Source organism: Gopherus flavomarginatus, chromosome 5 (assembly GCF_025201925.1).
Source record: "Gopherus flavomarginatus isolate rGopFla2 chromosome 5, rGopFla2.mat.asm, whole genome shotgun sequence".
In the NCBI taxonomy this organism is placed as follows: domain Eukaryota; kingdom Metazoa; phylum Chordata; order Testudines; family Testudinidae; genus Gopherus; species Gopherus flavomarginatus.
The window spans coordinates 131594611-131617409 of record NC_066621.1 but is presented as its reverse complement, the minus strand read 5'-3'; the positions used below and the strand labels follow the sequence as shown (position 1 = coordinate 131617409).

The 22799-nt window shown below is 43.2% G+C and overlaps 1 protein-coding gene across 2 annotated transcripts in view; it reads right to left on the bottom strand.

The window, feature by feature from the left end:
• CCDC197 (coiled-coil domain containing 197) overlaps positions 1–22799 on the bottom strand; it is a 46086-nt gene that overhangs the window by 12908 nt on the left and 10379 nt on the right. The window contains exons 2-6 of one of the 2 annotated variants that reach the window (XM_050953318.1): positions 17173–17367; positions 12697–12742; positions 10517–10693; positions 9737–9894; positions 723–805 (exon numbers count right to left, since the gene is read on the bottom strand). In XM_050953318.1, coding sequence (XP_050809275.1) covers positions 723–805; positions 9737–9894; positions 10517–10693; positions 12697–12742; positions 17173–17282 — 574 coding nt within the window. In that variant the 5' untranslated portion in view covers positions 17283–17367. Of the gene's footprint in view, positions 1–722; positions 806–9736; positions 9895–10516; positions 10694–12696; positions 12743–17172; positions 17530–22799 lie in introns of those variants that run through there. The other variant, XM_050953319.1, reaches the window with a different exon arrangement.

Here is a 22799-nt window from a genome sequence, read left to right as displayed (position 1 = left end):
CCCAAGTCAAAAGCAAAAATGTTCATGACCCCATTACATTTAGTACAAGAGTAACAAGGTATCAGTGATAAACTCTATAGGTTTATCATTATTTGTGCTTTGAGATGTTGCCAGAGAATGCTTACCCTTGGAGGGTAAGAGTGTGTGAGGAGTGGAGGAGAAAGAGTTCCTTTACTTTATATTGTAATAAAATATTTAATGCTTCCCTCTACTTCACCACCCCCGATTACCCTTCATGATCTTGCGACCTCTGGGTTGCAACTCACAGGTTGAGAAACGCTGAGTGAGAAGTTAGACTGGAGCATCTTCTAGTGACTCCAATTGTTTAATAAATAGGAAAGGATAAATGGTCTGGGCCAAGGATGCCTAAAAGATCCCCAGAAGCTTTGGCAGGAGTCATCTGTGGATCATCACTCTACTGCTGGGCACAATGGATCTACTCACTGCAAGGATAAAGCTTAGCTTTCTTGGGGTGCTGGTCCATGGCTGTGGAACAATCTCCCATGGGAACTAAGAACTGTCTGAAACCTCATCACTTTCTATTCCAAGGATAAGCTGTATGTCGGACTTTTCTTTCCACAGCAAACATGCAGAGCAGAGCAGAGCAGAAATAAAGTACCAATGACTAGGCTACGTGGCCAGGTGACAGGAGCAAAATGAGTCAGTGAAAGTTACTATTATTACACTTAAGGAGACCGCAGATGCAGTGTAAGAGCACTTACTGTCAGGCAATTGGTCAATGACTTTCAGTAGGAAATCCTCATACACTTTTTGCTTGGCTACCTTCTTCTGCAGCTTCTGTTGTCTGTAAAAATGCAGCAAGGAATATGGAGAGTTTAATAAAAAACAATGAGAACATGAGGAACTAATTACATGAATCCCCTGTGTCAATTACGGCTTCTTGTCACACTTGCACTACTCAAGGGAATGGATTTCCCTTATAGTAATGTGAATAATGGTGTAAGCATGTTGCATATAAATAATATAGAATCCTTCATCAGATCCAAAAGTGCCCAATCAGTTCAGTCTCCCAACACCGCACAGAAGTTAGTGTTGTTAGAATAGCATTCCTGTACTATTACAGTCATAGTGTATTTTCATAAAAGAGTAAACTGAAGCAATGAGAGATTAAGTGACTTGCCCACGATTATCTAGATAATCTGTGACAAAGCCAAGAACCCAACACTCTTGGGACCTTGTACCAATAAAGTCAATGGGAATTTTGTCAATAATTAATGAGATTAGGACTCTAGTGGCCTGCCTGAATCACGGGACCATCCCATCTATCCTGGGGAGGAGTGATTGAAAAAGATTAGGGGGTCATGGAGAGTAATCTGCTGAACATGAGCTCCCAGCATGATGTGGTGGCCAAAACAGCTAATGTGATCCTGGGATGCATATAGAGGGGAATCTCATGTAGGAGTAGAGAGGTTATTTTACTTCTGGTTTTGGCACGTGTGCAACCACTGATAGAACATCATGTCCAGTTCTGATGGCTGCAATTCAAGAAGGATGTTGATAAATTGGAGAGGGTTCAGAGAAGAGCCACAAGAATGATTAAAGGATTAGAAGACATGCCTTATCTTATGGTGATTGAGCTCTTTAGGTACATCTGCACAGCAGCTAGACATCCGCAACTGGCCCATGCCAGCTGACTCGGCTCACGGCAGGGCTCAGGCTGTGGGGCTATTTCACTACTGTGTAGAAGTCTGGGCTCAGGCTGGAGCCCAGACTCTAGGACCTATTCAACTTACTCATAAATTATCTGGAGAAAGGGGTAAACAGTGAGGTGGCAAAGTTTGCAGACGATACTAAACTGCTCAAGATAGTTAAGACCAAAGCAGACTGTGAAGAACTTCAAAAAGATCTCACAAAAATAAGTGATTGGGCAACAAAATGGCAAATGAAATTTAATGTGGATAAATGTAAAGTAATGCACATTGGAAAAAATAACCCCAACTACACATATAATATGATGGGGGCTAATTTAGCTACAACGAGTCAGGAAAAAAATCTTGGAGTCATCGTGGATAGTTCTCTGAAGATGTCCACGCAGTGTGCAGAGGCGGTCAAAAAAGCAAACAGGATGTTAGGAATCATTAAAAAGGGGACAGAGAATAAGACTGAGAATATATTATTGCCCTTATATAAATCCATGGTACGCCCATATCTCGAATATTGTGTATAGATGTGGTCTCCTCACCCCAAAAAAGATATACTGGCACTAGAAAAGGTTCAGAAAAGGGCAACTAAAATGATTAGGGGTTTGGAGAGGGTCCCATATGAGGAAAGATTAAAGAGGCAAGGACTCTTCAGCTTGGAAAAGAGGAAACTAAGGGGGGATATGATAGAGGTATATAAAATCATGAGTGATGTGGAGAAAGTGGATAAGGAAAAGTTATTTACTTATTCCCATAATACAAGAACTAGGGGTCACCAAATGAAATTAATAGGCAACAGGTTTAAAACAAATAAAAGGAAGTTCTTCTTCACGCAGCGCACAGTCAACTTGTGCAACTCCTTACCTGAGGAGGTTGTGAAGGCTAGGACTATAACAGCATTTAAAAGAGAACTGGACAAATTCATAGTGGTTAAGTCCATAAATGGCTATTAGCCAGGTTGGGTAAGGAATGGTGTCCCTAGCCTCTGTTTGTCAGAGGATGGAGATGGATGGCAGGAGAGAGATCATTTCATCATTGCCTGTTAGGTTCACTCCCTTTGGGGCACCTGGCATTGGCCACTGTCGGTAGACAGGGTACTGGGCTAGACGGACCTTTGGTCTGACCCGGTACGGCCGTTCTTATGTTCTTATGTTCTTATGACTTTGCAAGGTGGGAGTCCAGAAGTCTACATAGCAATGAAGCAGTCCAAGCCCTGTGAGCCCGAGTCAGCTGGCATTTGGCAGTTGCAGGTTTTTCTTTGCTATGTAGACATACCTTTTGTGTTTATCTATTTAGCTTAACAAAGAAAAGGTTAAGGGTTGACTTGATTACTGTCTATAAGTACCTACATAAAGAACAAATATTTAACAGTGGGCTCTTCAGTCTAGCAGAGAAAGTTATAACACAATCCAATGGCCGGAAGCTGAAGATAGACAAATTCGGACTGGAAATAAGGTACGAATTTATAATGATGAGAGTGTAGTTAGCCACTGGAACAATTTACCAAAAGTTGTGGTGGATTCTCCATCACTGACAATTTTTAAATCAAGATTGGATGTTTTAGATATGCTTTAGGAATTAGTTTGGGGAAGTTTTCGGGCCTATGCTATACAGGACATCACACTAGAGGATCAGAATGGTCTCTTCTGGTCTCGGAATATATGATGCTAGGACTGGATGACAGGGGCTGGATCACTCAATAATTTCCCTATTCTGTTCACTCCCTCTGAAGCATGTAGCATTGGCCACTGTCAGAAGACACAATACTAGGGTAGATGGACCTTTGGTCTGACTCAGTATGGCTGTTCTTGTGTTCTTTTGAATCTAACCATGACAAACATTTTCCCGCATAGCACAAGAGCTTTTATCTTCTGATGGTAAAAAGCAAAAAAGAACAGTCTTGTTAAGGCCCAGGACCAGGAGATTTGGATTCTATTCCTGCCTCTCACACAGACTTCCTGTGCAAAGCCCTTTGTCTCTCTAATCTCCTGTTTGCCCATCTGTAAAATGAAACGTGTGCTCTGTGGACAGCTGGACCTAAATTCACCATCAAGGTCCTGAATTGTTCAGGGATTTAGTGTGGAAATTCCGTACCAGCTCCATTAAAAGTGGAGGGTTTGGATTAATTAAATAGGTGTTATTTATTTTATATTAAATTCCATGTTTTTAATATTATCACCCTGTTCTCAGTTTCTGGTGGAAGCCTTAAGAGCTTCAGAACCTGTACAAGTTATTCAGTGAATTTAGCCCTTTGTTCTTAAGCTCACTGGGGCAGGGATTGTCGTTTCGTTCTGTGTTTGTGCAGTGGCTAGCACAATGGGGCCTTGATCTAAGACTGGGGCTCCTAGGTGCTACCACAGTATAAATAATAAATAGTAATGTTTGCAAGCTGTCCACAAATGGAGCATGAGTTTTACATATTTCCTGGTTATAGTTGTTTCATTAATATTTTTTGCCAACAAATTCCAGCCTGAGTGTGCGTAACTAAGTGGCTGCAGCAAACATTCTATCTTCATCCTTCAATACGCAAGCTGTGTTACATGGTAGTGCTTCTGTTCCCTGATTGGATGACCCTTATCAACTACTACTTCTGTTATCACTCAAAAGCAAATCAAAGAGATGTGAATTTGCAAAATGTTCACGAATATTTGTCTTGACTAGTCATCCCTTTTTAACTAAAGTGCCTACGGAGTAGAATGTAGCCAAAGTAGCATACAATAAATGGTAAGAGTACATGGAAGAGAAGAAAGTTTGGCCGAAGGCCCCATGGAAAATTCAGGTCTTATGAAACATGCTGTCTGATTTTGATTGTTTAATGTTTCTTTGATTGTTGTTATTAAGCAGAGATGGGACCAACCCAGGGCCGGTGCAACCATTTAGGCGACCTAGACGGTTGCCTAGGGCACTAGGATTTGGAAGACGCCATTTTCTTCGGCAGCAACCGCGGTGGCCCCATCTTCGGCTGCCCCTGTCACCGCCGGCATTTAGGCAGAGGGAGCTCGGTAGGGGAGCACGGGTAGGGCCGTCTGCAGCAAATAAGGCGGGGGATGGCACGCAGGGGAACTCCCCGTCCCAGCTCACCCCTGCCCCACCTCCTCCCCGAGCATGCCGTGGCTGCTTCACTTCTCCCGCCTCCCAAGCTTGCGGCGCCAACCAGCTTAGGTGCCGCAAGCCTGGAAGGCGGGAGAAGTGAAGCAGCGACGGCGTGCTCAGGGTGCTCATGCTCGTGTGCGGAGCAGGGGTGAGCTGGGGCAGGGGGGTGCTTCAGTGCGGAGGGTGGGGGATTGGGAGCTGCCGCAGGGGGGGCACCTCAGTGCAGAGGGTGGGGAGCTGCCGTGGGGGGGGATGCCTCAGGGTGGGAGAGCGGGGGGGGAGGGTGCAAGGTAGAAGTTTCACCTAGAGCGAGAAACATCCTTGCACCAGCCCTGGACCAACCTACAGAGTTATTAGGAAGAGACAGCTAACAGTTATGGGAGATTCAATTATTAGAAATATAGATTGCTAGGTTTGTGATGACTGGGAGAACCGCATGGTGAATTGCATGCCAGGTATGAAGGTTGCAGACCTCTCAAAACATCTAGATAGATTTATGTGCAGCGCTGGGGAGGAGCCAGTGGTTGTGGTACATATAGGTACCAATGACACAGGGAAAAGTAGGAGAGCGGTCCAAGCAGTCAAATTGAGGGTGATAGATAAGAGATTAAAGTCCAGGACCTCCATGGTAGCATTCTCTGAAATGCTTTCAGTTCCACATGCAGGGCCAGTTAGGCAGGCAGAACCGCAAGCTCTCACTGCATGAATAAGATAATGGTGTTGTGAAGAGGGATTTAGGTTTATTAGGAATTGGGGAACCTTTTGAGGAAGAAGAAGCCTATAGAGCAGGGGTCCCCAATGCGGTGCCCGCAGGTGCCATGGCACCCGCGGGGGCAGCTAAATGTGCCCGCATCTTGATCCCCCGTGGAGCACCCGTCGAAAAGCCACTGAATTTCAGTGGCATTTTGGCGGGGACACCTCTAGATGACACTGCTTGTCGCCGACAAGTGACGTCATCGAGAGCCATCGCCCCTGAAATTCGGCGGCATTTCGGCGGGTGCTCCACCACCGCCGTGGTCCTTCATCTGGCGCCCGCCAGACGAAAAGGTTGGGGACCACTGCTATAGAGGAAGGATGGGAGCCACCTAAATCAAAATGGAACCAGATTGCTGGCACCTAAAATTTTAAAGGTTATAAAGAAGTTTTTAAACTAAGGGCTGGGGAAAAGTCAACAGGTTAAGAGGAGTGCACATTTCGGACAGAGACATCCCTCTGAGGAGGGTTTATTAAAAGGAACACTCCATAGCCTCATAAAGAGGAGAGGAAAGAAGTTGAAACAGTCAGATGAGAAAGAGTCCTATTCAGTCACATCACATGAAGGCAGAAAACTAAATATTGACAAATTTTATAAGTGCTTATATACAAATGCTACAAGTCTAAATATTAAGTTGGATGAACTTGAGCGCCTGGTATTAAATGAGGAAATTGATATATTAGGCACCACAGAAAGGCGATGGAACCATGATAAGCAATGGGACACAGTAATACCAGGATACAAAATATACAGGAATGACAGAGTAGGTCGCACTGGTGGAGCAGTGGCCCTATACGTGAAATCACAGAGTCAAATATGTATAAATCTTGAATGAATCAAACTGTACCATCAAATCTCTATGGATAGAAATTCCATATTGAACAAATAGCAGTAAGAATATACTGCCAACCACCAGACCAGGATGGTGACGGTGACTGTGAAATGAACAGGGAGACTAGACAGGCTATAATAAAAGAAAACCCAGTAATGCTGTGGGATTTCAAATATTCCCATATTGACTGGGACCATGTCACCTCAGGACAGGATACAGAGATAAAATTTCTAGACACCATTAACAACTGCTTCTTACAGCAGGAGATCCTGGGACTCATAAGGAGAGAAATAATTCTTGATTTAGTACTAAGTGGAGCCCAGGATCTGGTCCAAGAGATGAAAACAGATGAACTTCTCAATAATAGCTACCATAATTACATTACATCTAACATCCTTGTTGGAGAGAAATACCAAAGAAATCCACCAGTGTGGCATTTAACTTCTAAAAAGGGAACTACGCAAAAATAAGGATGTTAGTTAAACAGAAATTAAAAGGAACAGTTACGAGAGTGAAATGTTTGAAAATTGCATAGAGACTATTTAAAAACACCATAATAAAGGCTCAAACTAAATGTTTGCCTAAACTAAACAAAAACAAAACAGCAAGAGGACCAAAATAATGCCACTATGGCTAAACAGATAAAAGAGGCAGAGACAAAAAGACACCCTTTAAAACTGGAAGCCAAACCTACTGAGGAAAATAGAAAGGAGCATAAACTCTGGCAAGTCAAGTGTGAATGTATAATTAGGCAGGCCAAAAAAATAATTTGAAGAGCAACTAGCAAAATACACAAAATCTCACAGCATTTTTTTAATTACATCAGAAGCAGGGAGCCTGCCAAACAATCACTGGGACCACTGGATTATTGAGCTGCTAAAAGAGCTCCCAAGAAAGGCAAGGCCATCGTGAAGAAGCTAAAACAATTCTTTGCATCAGTCTTCACTGGTATCTTTCAGAGGATATGGTGGAGATTCTCACACCAAAGCCATTCTTTTTAGGTGACAAACCTAAGGAACTGTCCCAAATTGAGGTACTAATAGAGGAGTCTGGGGAACAAATTGAAAAATCAAACAGTAATACATCACCAGGATCAGATGGTATTCACCCAAGAGTTCTGAAGGAACTCAAATATGAAATTGCAGAACTACTAACTGTGGTATGTAATCTATTACTGAAATCAGCCTGTTTACCAGATGACTTGAGTATATCTAATGTAATGCCAATTTTTCAAAAAGGCTCCAGAGATGATCCTGGCAATTATGGGCTGGTGAGCCTAACTTCAGCACCTGGAAAATTGGTTGAAATTACAGTAAAGAACGGAATTATCAGACACACAGATGAATACAGTATGTTGGGGAAGAGTCAACACAGCTTTTGTGAAAGGAAATGATGCCTCACCAATCTGTTAGAATTCTTTAAAGGTGTCAACAAACATGTAAGCTAGGGTGATCCAGTGGATATAGTGTACTTGTACTTTCAGAAAGCCTTTGACAAGTTCCCTCAAGTAAGGAGTCATGGTATAAGAGAGAAGATCCTCTCGTAGATCAGTAACTGGTTAAAAGATAGGAAACAAAAGGTAGGAATGAATGGTCAGTTTTCACAGAGAAGAGAGGTAAATAGTGGTCTCCCCTAGGGTTTTATACTGGGAACAGGGCTATTCAACATATTCATAAATGATCTGAAAAAAGAGGGCAAACAGTGAGAAGCAGGGATCTTAGAAATCCATTTGCTATGGAAAAAACAAGGAACAACATGGAATTTCCATTTTTACAGAGAATCTTTAGTTTTTACATTTTGTGAAAAAATAAAAATATATACAGTGGAACCCTGATTATCTGATCTAAATGGAACTGGAGCCAGATCAGATAATAAAAAATTTGGATAGTCAGGACAATGGGCTGTCAGCCCAAAAGTTGTAAATATATCAATAAAACTTTGTGTTCAACTGATACCTATATATATTATGGCTAGGGAAACTAAAGTTCAGTGTTTCATTTTAATTGTGGAAAAACATAGATTTTCATATTTTTTTTGTCAGAGATTTTTTTTTTAATCACGGAAAGCTAGGATCCCTGGTGAGAAGTCAAAGATTGCAGATGATAAAAAAGTTACTCATGATAGTTAAATCCAAAGCTGACCGGATCTCACAAAACTGGGTGACTTGACAACAAAATGGCAGATGAAATTCAGTGTTGATAAATGCAAAGTAATGCACATTGGAAAACATAATCCCAGCTATGAATACAAAATGATGGGGTCTAAGCTAGCTGTTATCACTCAAGAAAGAAACCTTGGAGCTTTGTGGATAGTACTCTGAAAACGTCTGCTCAATGTACAGTGGCAGTCTAAAAAGCTAACTGAAAGTTAGGAACCATTAAGAAAGGGATAGAAAATAAAACAGAAAATATCAAAATGCCACTATATAAAGCCATTATACACCCATACCTTGAATAGTATGTGCAGTTCTGGTCAGCCCATCTCAAAAAGATATATTAGAATTGGAAAAAATATAGGGAAGGGAAAAATGATTAGAGGTATGGACTAGCTTTCATATGAGGAGAGATTAAAAAGCCTGAGACTGTTCATCTTAGAAAGAGACTAAGGGGGGGATTTTATAGAAGGTCTACAAAATCATGAATATTGTGCAGAAATTGAATAAGGAAATGTTATTTACCCATTCACATAGCACAAAAACCAGGGGTCACCCAATGAAATGAATAGGTACCAGGTTTAAAACAAACAAAAGGAAGTACTTCTTCACAAAACGCACAGTAAACCTGGGGCTGTTACCAGGGGAGGTTGTGAAGGCCAAAAGTATAATTGGGTAAAAAAAGAATTAGATAAATTCATGGAGGCTAGGTCCACCAATGGCTAGCAAGGTGGTCAGGGATGCAATCCCATACTCTGGGTATCCCAAAATCTTTGACTGCCAGAAGCTGGGGCTCGAAGACAGGGCATGGATCACTCGCTAATTACCCTGGTCTGTTCATTCCCTCTGGCAATGACATCAGAAGACAAAATTTTGGGCTAGATGAACAATTGGTCTGACCCAGTATGACTATTCTTATGTTCTTAAAGTCCTGGACTTTCTGATTTAAGCTTTCACAAAATGTGTACATGTTCAAATCTGGGGGTTTAGCTCCGTTCTGAAGGTTTTACCACTCCATACATCACATGGAATGTAAGTTATCAACCTGAGAAATCTGAAACTGAGTTGATCCTGCTAGTATTTGAACTTTCAGGGTCTAGATTACTACAATGCAAACCTGAAGTTTAGGTTTCTAAGCCACAAACACAGGTTTGAAAGACACATGCAAAACAATATAGTAAAATTCTTTAAGTGGGTGGTGGAACGTGAACTTTTTAGATAACCTAGATGGGTCTGTTGCATACCTGACTTTGAGTTTTTCAAGTTCTGCTACCAATTTATCTATCTCCCTCTGTTTTATTTCATTCATTTTTACTTCTGCTTGGTATTTCTGGAGTGCACGCCTCCTCTTCACATCACTTTCTTTAAGAAACTTGTCAAATTTAAGAGCTTGATTCCTGCTCTGGCAAAAAAAAAAGAAAAGGAAAAAAAGATGACATATTTAATAATCCAGGGCAACACACCATTCAGGGAAGGGACTTTGTGTAAAATCAATGAAAGGTGTGCATGTTCTGCTTGCTGATCCTTGTTAAACTAAAGTTTTACAAATCTACAAAGACCCAGGTTTGTTTCCATTTATATTCCTGTAGGATGAAGAATCAGGTCCCCACTAGGTACCTGACACCAACATTTGTGTCACTGCTGAATTTAGCCCTACCTGTTTTACTGCATAAGCAGAGGGGAGCACTGTCAGTCTATGGAGGCCTTCAGGATCACCCCAATGCTGATGGAGGAATCTGAAAGTCATTCTTATCACTGTGAGTATGACCAGACAAAGAGAGCGAAGGAGAGCACACTGCTCTCACTTGGGAAAAAGTGTACCAGGCTGCAGTTCTTGCCTGCTCCAACATGACTCTGCCAAGCATTCAAATGCACCATTGACTGCACTGCACCAGGCCCAGAAGCAAGTGTGAAGATACGGAAACCACCAAAGCAGAGTCCTGGGAATGTGAAAAGACCAGAACTAACTCCTCAGGGACCCTAAGTGCTCTCTTATCATAACACAGATGGGAAATGATGCTTACATCCTGCTGCTTTTTGGCAAATTGTGCTCTCCGCTGAGCCACAGCTTCCATCCGCTCTTTAAATTCCTGCCTCTTAGCAATCAGCTCTGCCGTGACACGATCAACTTCAACCTCTTTCTTCAGAACCAAGGTTTTTTGCAAAGAGTTTGCATCAGTCTCAAGAATCTTGCTGGGGGCCTACAAATGGAAGTGGGTTTTCAAATCAATAGAGGCACATAACAAATTCCTGTGATGTTCCCATGGGTCTCGCATAAAAACAAATTCAGTGCATCATTACTTTTTGTCTTAAAGTACTAATCAACATAATCATTTTTATTCCCTTGCCCTCAAGGTACGGATTAAAATAAAAAAACAAGGATTCAAACAAGAACATGAATGCTGTAGTTTTAAGGCCAAGTCCCGATCCTATTAAGGCAAATGACAGAGCTCCCCTTGACTGCACTGAGAGCAGACAGTGGCCCAGAGCTCTCAACCTGCCAAACGTGACCACGGTGTGAGAAAAGAATTCATACAGAGGGACATAAACTATATATCAGTGCAGGGGCTTAATATCAGCTGGGCTGTACTTATTTCCTCACAGGCAACATTTTCTACAATCCAGTCTTGATGGTGATGCAATGCACACAGAACCTGATTCTCCACTGGCGTAACTCAAGAATAACTCCATTTTGGTTAATGGAATTAGACTGGGGTAAATGAGAGAAGAATCAGAATTTACCATGTTGGATAAGATGCTTCAGAAGATGCTGTTATGGTGTTAAGATGTGACAGGACATACGAACTACAAAGAAGTGATTAGCAGGTGTCACTAAAACCCTCAGGAGGTTTTGTCTTTGACTTTTTCTTAGCCCAGTCCTGAAGCCCTTACTAAAAGCCTGCTCTACTTTCTACCGAGGTCCACAGCAAGGTTCCCATTCAGGTCAGTGGGAGTCTTCCTAACTAAAGATGTCAGAACTGGGCCCATGGTAGTTGGAAGCTTGAAGCTGAAATTTATTTCCTTATCAGAATATATTTTTCCTGCTTGGTGCCCATACTGGTTTGTTAATGCTCTTTAAGTGGCCTCTTGTATTTGTGTGTGTGTGAAAAAGAGCACTGAGGTGTTTTTGCAAAAGAAATCCCCCATATAAAGAATGACGTGGCTTGGTCAGGGTTGAGAGGCCCACAGCTGAACAGAACTCTTGTATGAGCTGTCTGCAGCATCCTTTCAAGGAACTTTCTGCAACTATGTCATCACATTACCTCAGCAACTGACACATGGCGCTGAGGTAATTTTCCTGAGGAAAAAGGTTCCATGGTCTCACCTACAGAGCCGTCCTTAGGATTTATGGGGCTTTATGCAGTATTATTAAATTGGTGCCCTTATGCTGGCATATTTGGTTTTGTGAATACTGGTGCCCCTACACTGGTGCATCTATGCCAGTGCAACTGGTTCCCCTGCGCTGGCACATTCAGCTCTGTGAATACGGCCCCTACCTTCTGCCTCGTAAGGAGACTGCAGCGTGCACTGGGTGTGCAGGAGCCGACCTGCTCTTACCTGCTGTCCCGGTCATAGGTGTGGACTCCGTGAGTGGGTGCTCTGGGACTGATGCACCCATGGGGAACTGGCACCAAGCTCTTCCCCTCAACCCTCCTCCCCCCACGCCTCTCGCGCATCAGTGGCCCGGCGCTTACCAACTCCTCCCCCTCCCTCCCAGTGCTTCTGGAGTGCCGTGAACAGCTGATTTGTGGCATTCAAGCTCCAAGAGGGAAGTGGAGGAGCGGGAATGGGCACGTTCAGGGAAGGAGGCGGGGAAGAGGCGAAACGAGGATGGAGCAGGGGCAGGAAGAGGTGGGGCAGGGGCTTGGAGGAAGGAGTGGAGTGGGGGCAGGGCCTGGAGCGGAGGGAGGCGGTCCAGCATCCCCAGGCAAGATGAGAAGTCATCGCCTATGGTCCCAGTGGTGCCCCAAATTTTCAGGTGCCCTATGCAGCCGCGTATGCCTAAGGAGGCCCTGCGCACCTATCCAGCCACCAAACTCAGATCCTACATCAGTGAGGGCCATACCATTCCCATATAGACAAACACAGGTGATCTGAGTCTTGATGACACATACACAGCACCCTGTTGAAGGGGAAGCTCTTGAACTATGTTCCCTGTGACACACAGACACAAAAGGAGAAGGCAAAAAAACCCACATCTAACCTCGCTGATGATAGGGATATGAGTAACATCTTTATCCTCTTCTTCCCTGGGAAAACAAATGAGAGTCACCTTTACATACAGAGAATTAAGGACATCTTTTTGACAGGCCAGATCAGAGTCAAAGAGTTTAAGGCCAGAAGGGACCACACTAGATTGTCAAGTTTGTTCTCCTGTATATCACAGGCCACCAACACCACCCAGCACCCACACACTAAACCCAACAAAGAAAATGAGACCAAATTAAATAAGACCCACAAGAGATCAGACTATTGTGTGCCACAGGCTAAGAATAGGAAGGATTGATGCATCAATGTCCAACCCTCTGCCATGGCAGGGAACTGATTAAGTGAGACGGACCCAGGTGTAGCTGGCAAGTGACCTGCACCCACACGCTGTAAAAGAAGACGAAAACCTCCCAAGGTCACTGCCAATCTGACCTGGAGGAAAATTCCTTCCCAATCCCACACATGGAGATCAGTTAGACTCTGAGCACATGAGCAAGAACCAGCCAGCCAAGCACCTGAGAGAGAGAATGCTCGGTGCCCTCTCAGAGCCCTGGCCCACCTCACCATCGTACCATCTCCAGTCATGGCCATCCTTGTATAAACTGGAAGTGAGTCCCAGGGCTTTTGAGACCTGCCCCATCCCCAAACACAAGCAACTACCTCATACAATTGTACTCAAATTTGTCCAGCTCTCTCTTAAAGAGAATTAAGTGATTTGTCCCCACTATTCCTATTGGGAGACTGTTCCAGAACCTCCCCACTTAGATGTTTAGAAACCTTCTTCTAATTTCCAGCCTGAATTTTTTCATGGCCAGTTTATATCCACTTGTTCTTGTGACAGTATTATCCATTAGCCTAAATAGCACTTCATACTCCCTGGTATTGACCCCCAATGTAATTATACAGAGCACTCATAACCACCCTCAGCCTTCTTTTTGCTAAGCTAAACAAACCAAGCTCTTCCAGCCTCTTCTCATAAGATAGGCCCTCCATTCCCCTAATCAGCACCTGCTCCACTTTAAATTCATCGTTCTTGAACAAGGGTGACAAGAACTGTACAAAATATTCCACAGGAGATCCTATAAATGCCTTGTACAATGGCATTAATACTTCTCTATTTCTACTGGAAATGCCTTCCCTAATACATCCTAGGAGCGCATTTGCTTTTTTCACAGTTGCATCACATTGATGGCTAATCATTCTATAATCGACCCTCACACCCAGGTCTCTTTTCTTTTTTTGTTTCCAACTGATAAGCTCTTAGCTCATAGCAGAAATTCTTATTATTAGACCCTGAATGCATGACCTTGCACTTTGTACTATTGACTTTCATCCCATTTCTGTTACTAGTCTTCAAGGTCATCCAGATCTTCCTGTATAATATTCCAATCCTCCTCTGTATTGACGATGCCTCTCAACTTTGTATCATCAGCAAATTTCATTAGCACACTTCTACTTCTTGTGCCAAGGTCATTAATAAAACTTAAATCCAAAACTTAAAACTTAAATGTTCAAATCCCAATAGGGTAGACTCACTTCATCTTTCTGTGGCCAATAAATTGTGTTCAATGCTCTCTATAGTGTGAGAGACTCTGAAAGAGACCTCTTGTGTGCACATTAAAGGTTTCCTGGCACTTCTCTTAAGACTAGAAGTTTGCCTTGGTGTCCTTAGTTAATCACTAAATAAAAGATTAATTTAGTGGTCTCAAAATGCCGTAGGACATACAGAAGTATTATCAAATGTTCAGATAAGTACCTGGACAGATGCATGTTATTTGTTTTACAAATATGAAAAGCGAAACATTTGCAGTTGGTGACCTGCCCCTGGCCACAAAGTCAGGCAGAACTGGAAAAAGAATTTAAGTTTCCATTACAAGATTAATCCCACTGCAAAATGCCTCAAGTTACCATTTTCCATTTTGGTTTGTTTGTGGTCATGAAGGTTAGAAACCTTGAGCCTTGTATTACTGGGGATTGAAACCTTTGAGTCCAGGGCAGAGGTGAAAGTAAGCCGGTACAGGCCGGTACGGAGGACTGGTAAGAAAAGGAGACCGGTTGAGGGGGGGAGAAGCCTGTCCTCTGCATAAGAATAGTTTAAACTCAGCTGTTCCCTGAGTGGTTCAGCCCTGGGGGTTAGGAGTGGTTTCTGGCATCCTTGTTAATTTCACTCACAGTAGCTGGGGGAGTGGAGAGGGTGTGTTTGACCACGGCAGGGGCAGTCTTTGTCTGCCCCCGAGGATGAGGGGATCTCTCTCCAATACTAATATACACAACAAATACAAGCATTTGGCTGCACAGCTTAAATCCAGAGCTAATAAAAGCAGGTGGAAGGGGAAAACTTACTGTCAGATTGCTTTCTCACCTCCTCCCACCCCCTCCCCCTCCCCCTCCTCCAGCCAGGCTGCAGACAAGGCTCTGCATTCCTCCCCGGCCCCAGCAGGGGTTCTCCTCTAGGCTCTAGCGTGCAGTAGGGACACTGGCTGAGATGCCTGCTGGTGCTGCCGCCTGCATAAGAACAGTTTAAAGTCAGCTGTTCCCTGCTCAGTTCAGCCCCCAGGGTTAGAAGCCATTTCTGGCACCCTTGTTAATTTTATTCCCAGTTGTTGTTGGGGGGGTAGAGGGAGGGTGTGTGTGACCATGGCAGGGGCAGTTCTTTTCTGCCACCGGGATGAGAGGATCTCCTATACACAAAAAACACAATCAAAATCAGGAACCATTTCCAAGTTCAAATCTATCCCATTCCCTCCCCAGCAGAGGATCATGATTGTGATGTCCAAACTGCTTGCAGATCCTCTTTGAAATATTACTGAACCACACAAGGAACAGCTGAGTTTAAACTGTTCTTATGCAGGAGGCAGGCTTCTCCCTCCCTCAGCCAGTTTCCCTGTTGCAAGCTAGAGGGAAGCCCCTGCAGCTGCTGCTCAGTGCCAGGCAGGGAGAAAGCACAGAGCCTAGTGTCTGCAGCCTGGCTGGGGGAGGAGGGAAGACACGGAGAAAAATGTGACAGTGAATTTTCTCTTTTTCAGGCTTATTCGAATAGTAAAGTTTTATTACAGACAGTACTGGTAGAAGTAATAGTAGCTTTATTTTCTCTATCTATGTCATGTAATGAGAGGGATCCATGATGTAGAAGAGGTCAGTTGCTTGCAATTGGACCATATGGGTAAGAAATGTAAATTACTTTCACCCCTGCCCAAACCCCAGGGCTCCCAGCCGCCTCTGCAGCTGGTAGCTCTGGGGGTGATTTAAAGAGCCCAGCCCCTAGCTTCAGCTGAATCCCCAAGCCCTTTAAATCCTGATTTAAAAGTCCTGGGATCTAAAGGCCTCACCTCTTCCGATAGAGGCCACGACTCTTCTGGTTGAGGTCCCTCCTCCTCCGCAGGACTCTGGAGTACTAGCAAGACCTTTAAGTTACTTTCACCCCCGGTCCAGGGTGCTATAAAACTCTAGAGATGGCCCTTAAATGTGCACAATTAGAACTAATGGCCATGTCTAGTATGTTACTTATTCGTTTTAAAAGATGTTTTATAAAAAAAGAAATGGCTGCCAAAATAAATAACAAATAAAATAATAATTGGAGATATACCAATCTCCTACAACTGGAAGGGAGCAGTCATTGAGCCCAGCCCCCTGCCTTCACTAGCAGGACCAATTTTTGCCCCAGATCCCTAAGTGGCCCTCTCAAGGATTGAACTCACAATTCTGAGTTTAGCAGGCCAATGCTCAAACCACTGAGTTATCCCTCCCCCCTGTGCATCCTTGACCTCTCATGACTTTTTAAATAGCCAGCAAGTCAACCAGATATGGTAGATTCACACTTACGTCACAAGTACAGTATGTTGGCATACAGAAATCACAGTGATGGCTACAATACAAACAGCAAACTAGACAGATTAACAGGACACACATATGCAGCTGCTGCTGCACATATTCAGTTTCCCAGATTTGTCCTGGACTTTTCCAGGGCTGAGTTTGCCAGTTGTGCATATGAGTCACATTATGCATGGTGTGGTTTTTTTTAATAGATTCCATACTATCTTCTATACCTTGTAAGTTTAAATGATTAACTGCCCTGCTGTCTTCTACTCTATCCTGGGTTTGCAAGATGGATTCAGATACAATACATGGACACATTCAGATGTTGCAAACAATTTTATAGTCGAAATAGAGATGGCTTCAATCTGACTAAACTGTCCAGCCTAAAAGCATCATCTGAGATAGCTCAGCCAGAGACACAAACTCCACAGTCAAGGCAGATCTCCAGGGGAGAGAGCTATTTTTATATGTCTACCATAAAGGGTACTTCAATACTAATCAATCTGTTCTCCTTATTCTAAATGTCTAGAAACACACAGGGAAAGGGGAGTTCGATTTCTGAACCTCAGGTCTCACAGGCACATTCACTTTAACACTCCCCTTTTAGACTTTAGATTCAAGGAAATAAAACGTGCGTGCAAGTGACATCACCTACCTGTATTCCCCTAACTGGGTTACAAAAACGTTCTTCCTCCTGTTTTCCAGCTGCAGTGAGTATCTGGGATGATCGTTCCTTGGCACTGCCAAGGACTCCAGGTCATTCATGATGAACTCGGGAATCTAACTGGCGACTTTCCCTACCTGCAATACTTCATGCACAAGCCATGTGCGTTGCAGTGTCGTTCTCCTTCTGCAGAAGGGAGTTTGCAAAAGAGTTTGCTTACAACAAAGCTATTAGAAGTGTATTGTTTTAACTGCACGAGAGATGCAGAGCAGTCTATTTTAGTAGCAACTTCAGAATGTGTTGCAAAGCTCTTGCAGAGCTCACGCACAAAAGTCCGGGGAAGGCGGGCGGGAGAGCTGGGGGAAAGAAAAGGGAGGAGGTGAGTTTGCTGTTGCTACAGTTACCTTTCAGTAGCCGGCCTCTTTCAGCGTTCCCCTAGCAACCCTGGGCTGCGTTCTAAAAGAGAACGCGGGACAAGTGGATCAGGGCCTCGGTGCAGGGAGAGTTCTTCGCTGAGGTTGGCTGGCTGGGCTTTGCTTGCCCAGGGAACAGCTCCGCTGCATAGGTATGCACGGCAATCTCATTAAAACACCCTGTTTTTTATTGCAATTGGAAAAGGAAAACACCCCCTCCCCCTCCTGACATCTGCAATAAACGAGCCCAGTCCAGATGCACTGAAATAAAGGAAAAATAAAAGCAAGTCCTCAATACTTTAAGGCTACAAACCTTGAAAATGGAAGTTTGGGGTGACATTTGTTTGAGCTTTTGGAAGCTGTTTGGTTTGCCTAATTCTGTCCTTTTCCCACAGTTTCCAATCCCTTTGCAGCATATCCCTGTTTTAAACCTCTCAAACTCCTAATGAGTTGATACTGGCCTAAGACTTGGGCACTGAAGTTCCCTTTCCACAGAGCAGGCTGTAGCCGTGCAAGTTTGGGAACCACCCTTACTCTTGCCCCCACACACTGGGACTCTATCTAGGAGTAAGGAGGCTCAGTCAACATGATGTTTGGGGTTTTTTGAGGCAGCAGGCGGGGGTCTTTCTGAGATGTTTACAGTGCTTTTAATCTGGATGATGATTTTTGTCAAGAGGACACCTGTACAATTCATACTAGACTGTGACCCACCAACTCATGACATCACAACCGCATACAACCATAAGATCATATATTTTGCACAATATCCATCAACCTTTGTTGAATTCAAACCATCAACCTCTGTGGTTAAAGGCTCCATCTCCTATTCCCTTGATCCCCAGCACGATTCTTTTTTAAATCACGAGGAGCCTGAAATCTTTTGTTTTTCTCTTACTAGATCTAGTTTGTAGTCTGGATTTTTTTAAAGAAAAGTACAGAAAATGTCACTAGAACGTCACATGACTAGTCAGTGTATGTCATTTGTACATTGTGTTATGTAAGATTTTAAACACAGTTTCCAAAGCCCTTTGGAAGAAGCTGTGAGATTCTCTCTTAAATACTTTCTGGGTCCAAAGACACTGGGCTAGATCTTCAGCTTGGGTAAATAGGAATAGTTGAAATGAATGGAGAGAAGCTCTTTTAAATCAACATAGGAACTGGCCCAATAATTCTGACAAACACTTCTAATGATAGAGGGATACATTCTCTGGTCCACTCCATACACTTTTCATCATATAAGTGTGCATAGTGCAAGTTGACTAAAAGCACCTGGAAATAGATAGTGACAAATTCTACCTGGGCAGGGGAATTTTCCAAGAACAGAAAGCTGGCAGAGGTGGCTCCTGGGCCAGTTGCCATCCCAATGTGACTACTCTTATGTCACTTTAACTTGTGCTGGGCAGCTCAGGATCCTGGAACCAACATCCTCCACTGCATCCAAGCAGAACTCAGGTGGGGTGAAGAATCTGTTCCATGAATCTGGGGGGGCGAGATCTAAAAGTAGAAAATACCTATTTCCTTCATCACTTCTGTCACTTTGCTCAGAAAAAAACTGTCTGTCAATGGTTAGGGGGCTATTCTTTTTTTGAATATTTATGTATGTAACTTCTAGTTAATCAAAAGGAGACTAGTTTTATTTCCATTGATCTTCTATGCGCTCTGTAGACCAAATATTGTTCAGTTACTCTAGCGCAACCCCACTAATTTCACAGGAGCTGCACTAATGTAACTGAAAGCAAAATTTGGCCCTAATGGTCTGTAACACAGGTGTGAAACCCAGCAGTGCTGGACTGATCTTTATTACTGACTCCAGGCATGTGGGATGGGTTACGGTTACAAAGGCAATGCTCATGTCACATGCCAGGGTTCAGTGTCGTCCAAAGGCTCCAGTGGTTTCTGTTACATCTTTTTGGTTGCTTGTTTTTTCTTTTAAATCAAAAGCAAATAGACTTGATCATGAAACATTCCAGCCCACCTAAACACTGAACCAATAACATGTTTTTATCCTGATTTAAAATATTGAGGGATTTTCTTTTTATAACAAAAGAGCTTTGGTTCTGATTATACACTGCAAAATGAAAAATGTGGATAAGGAGGTGCTGCTGTAACATTTGTGGGTCTCTATCCAGGCTGCCTCACTGAGATATTGTTAGCATATTCATCATAGTCCTTGTTTGCAGGAAGTGGAGCTTTTTAGGAAGGTTTGTGATTATGAAACATAGCTACACATTTCCTCTACAGATTGAAACAAAGCATTCAGTGTTTGACTTCCAAATCATTTTATACATTATGCAATTTGTGTGCAACGTGTGGTAAACTGGCTTAATAAATGTGATAATGTCTCCCTCTATTGGCTGGCCTCAGAAACTACAACATCTTGCTGCTTGTTCACAGCTTCAGGATTCAGAAATACAGTACAAGGCGGCTTGTGTTTTTTGGTGCTAGAGACCCAAGGTTCAGTCCCTGCTAGTGATCATGAGATGCTTGTATACTACAAAGGACTGGTATATATGCATGAATGAATATCCCACCTCTTCCCCATGCTGTGCTGCCCAGTGCAGCAGTCTAGGAGCTGACCTTGTCTGTGAAGACCAAGGCAAAAAAAGCACAGAGTACTTCAACTTTTTCCACATCATCTGTCACTAGGTTGCCCCCATTCAGTAAGGGTCTCACACTTTCCCTGATCTTCTTGTTGCTAACATACCTGTAGAAACACTTCTTCTTTAGATTAGATAGATAGATAGATAGATAGATAGATAGATAGATAGATAGATAGATAGATAGATAGATAATGCAAACATGACTAAAGTACTTAACTTAAACAAAAACAAAAGCCATTTTTGTATGATTTAAGTGCTCATGAAAGGTGCTGTCCTAACAGCCCCAAAAAGCTAAGTCTTCTAGTATCTATAAAACAGGCACAGCTTGGACAATATAAACATCCCCGCAGAGATATGGTAACGTGCTTCAGCTCTGACCTTGAAAGATCCACTCTACATATGAGGCAGGCTTTTCTGCTGAGATCACCCAAAAAGATCCAATTCGTGCAGTTGTGATGGTTTTTGGGATGTGAGCATCTATCCATTGCTACCTAGATTGGGACCTCCAAACTTATCTCTCGTAGGCTACTTTACAGCTTTCAGATGGCAGCCACTTCCAACCAGAGCTGGGCTGGATTTGGCCTGGGAACCTAGAAAGTCCCTATATCCAGTTTCTAATCCCTTGAAACAAAAACCTTTCCTTTCTCAGCAGCCACGTGGAAGTTACTAAATTCCACACACTGCATCACCACATTCTCTGATGTTCTTATAGCACCTCCTACTCTCTGCTGCTTATACCCATAATATGTCCCAAGCATCCACCATCCAGAAGCACTATTAAATGCTGAGCTTGGGCTCCTATATAGATACCTCTGTGATGGGTGCCTTGGAAATACCGGGAGTAAACTGATGTACTGGGACCACTTCATACACTACTGAAACTGAGCCTCCTTTGGGACAGAGCATATCAGCCATTCGTTACCAACTGTGCTGTAAGACACAACTGGGTTTTAGTTAGTGAAGAAAAATGCATGTATCACACACTGCAGAGGGAATGTTGGCAAGCAGAATTTTGCAGGACTAGGGATAAACAATGTGACCACATTGTGTGACCACATTGTTTATCCCTAGTCCTGCAAAAGTGCCATGGGCTGATTAATGGCCACAAGTGGCCAGAGATTTCGGCTTTCTTCTAAAGATCATGGGGCAGATCCTCAGCCGATGTCAATTTCAATGAAACCAAGACAATTTACACCCGCTGCAGATCTACCCCAGTACTTCTAGGAGCAAAGGGACCCTCAGCATGAAGCAGAGCCATTAGAAGGACTTAGAAGGAACAATTTTTAAGTACCAAGATGATAGGAATAGGTGCCTTAAAAATACCACAAATGGATAGACGGATGGTGGATGATAGAAGTGTCACCCATACTACTGTCTGTGGCATCTATGGTTGTCTATCCAATGCCAGAGGAAGAAGTGCTGACCTTGTTTACCTCATGTATTCAGACAAGACACAGTGGTCTGTCGGCAGCTCAAATGGAAAAAAGACCCTGAGCTTATTAAAATATTAAGAGTATGACTGACACAAGTCAAGACATTTCAGATGAGGGTTGATACTTCGGCATTAGTGTATGGTTTTGTGCCTGTTTTGTGCTTGTTTTACTATTATCCATAATATGGTTTGGGTACTTTTGCCATTTGTGCAACAATCTTTTCTGTATTTGAGTTTTCCCTGGAGGGCTAAGAGGACTCTAAATACAACTAAAACAAAGCTGGGAGCCAGTTGTAAATGTTTTTGGGAAGCAGATTCTACTACCTTCAGTCATACCAAGTAGTACCTTACTCAGGGCCGCCGAGAGCAGATTTGGGCCCCGGTGAAAAAATTTTTCGGGCCCTCCAGTAAGGGCAGGCCAGCTAAACAGGGCCGATGAAGACAGGTAAGCTGGGCCCCGGGCCCCCTTCTGGACCATCGGGCCCCAGTAATTTATACTGGCCTTCCCCCTTCCCCCACTTCGGCTCTGACCTTACTCCACAGCTAGTCATGCTGAAATTAAAGGAACCACATGAGAAGTAATCTGCTATACAGTGTGAACAAGAATGAGATAATCTGGCTATTTATAGAATAGGGATAGGAATTAAACTAAATCCAATTAAGGCCACTTGAATTCTGTATGAGGGTGTTCACACATGGATTTAATACAGTTTAACTAATCCATTTAAAAAAAAAATTAATCCAAATTAACTAAAGGTATGAATTTGATGTCCCTGGGTAGGCAAGCACTCTAACAATCCTCCTGCTGGCCCCTTTTCCCTACCCAGTCATTCCACTGGTAGGTTTGAAGAGGCAGGCAGGCTTCTCTAGGAGCTCCTCTTTTCAAATGAGCTCTGGTAGCCTTTCGTCAAGTCCAGGTGCTCATTAGTCAATCGCCAAGGTAGTTACTTAGAAGTGGCTGAGATGGGCCCATTCTCTTTGAGCAAGCCCATATCCCCTTAAAGAGGCTATGCCCCACTGTGACTATACGAATACATTTAAAAGAGTCCACCTGCTTCTAAATAAATGACTATGGAATGATATTTAGTATTTATCTAAATAGGGAGAATGAATTAATATAGGAAAGACAAGGGGGAAAGTTATGTTTTCTCAAGTTTATTAATCAGTCTTGTT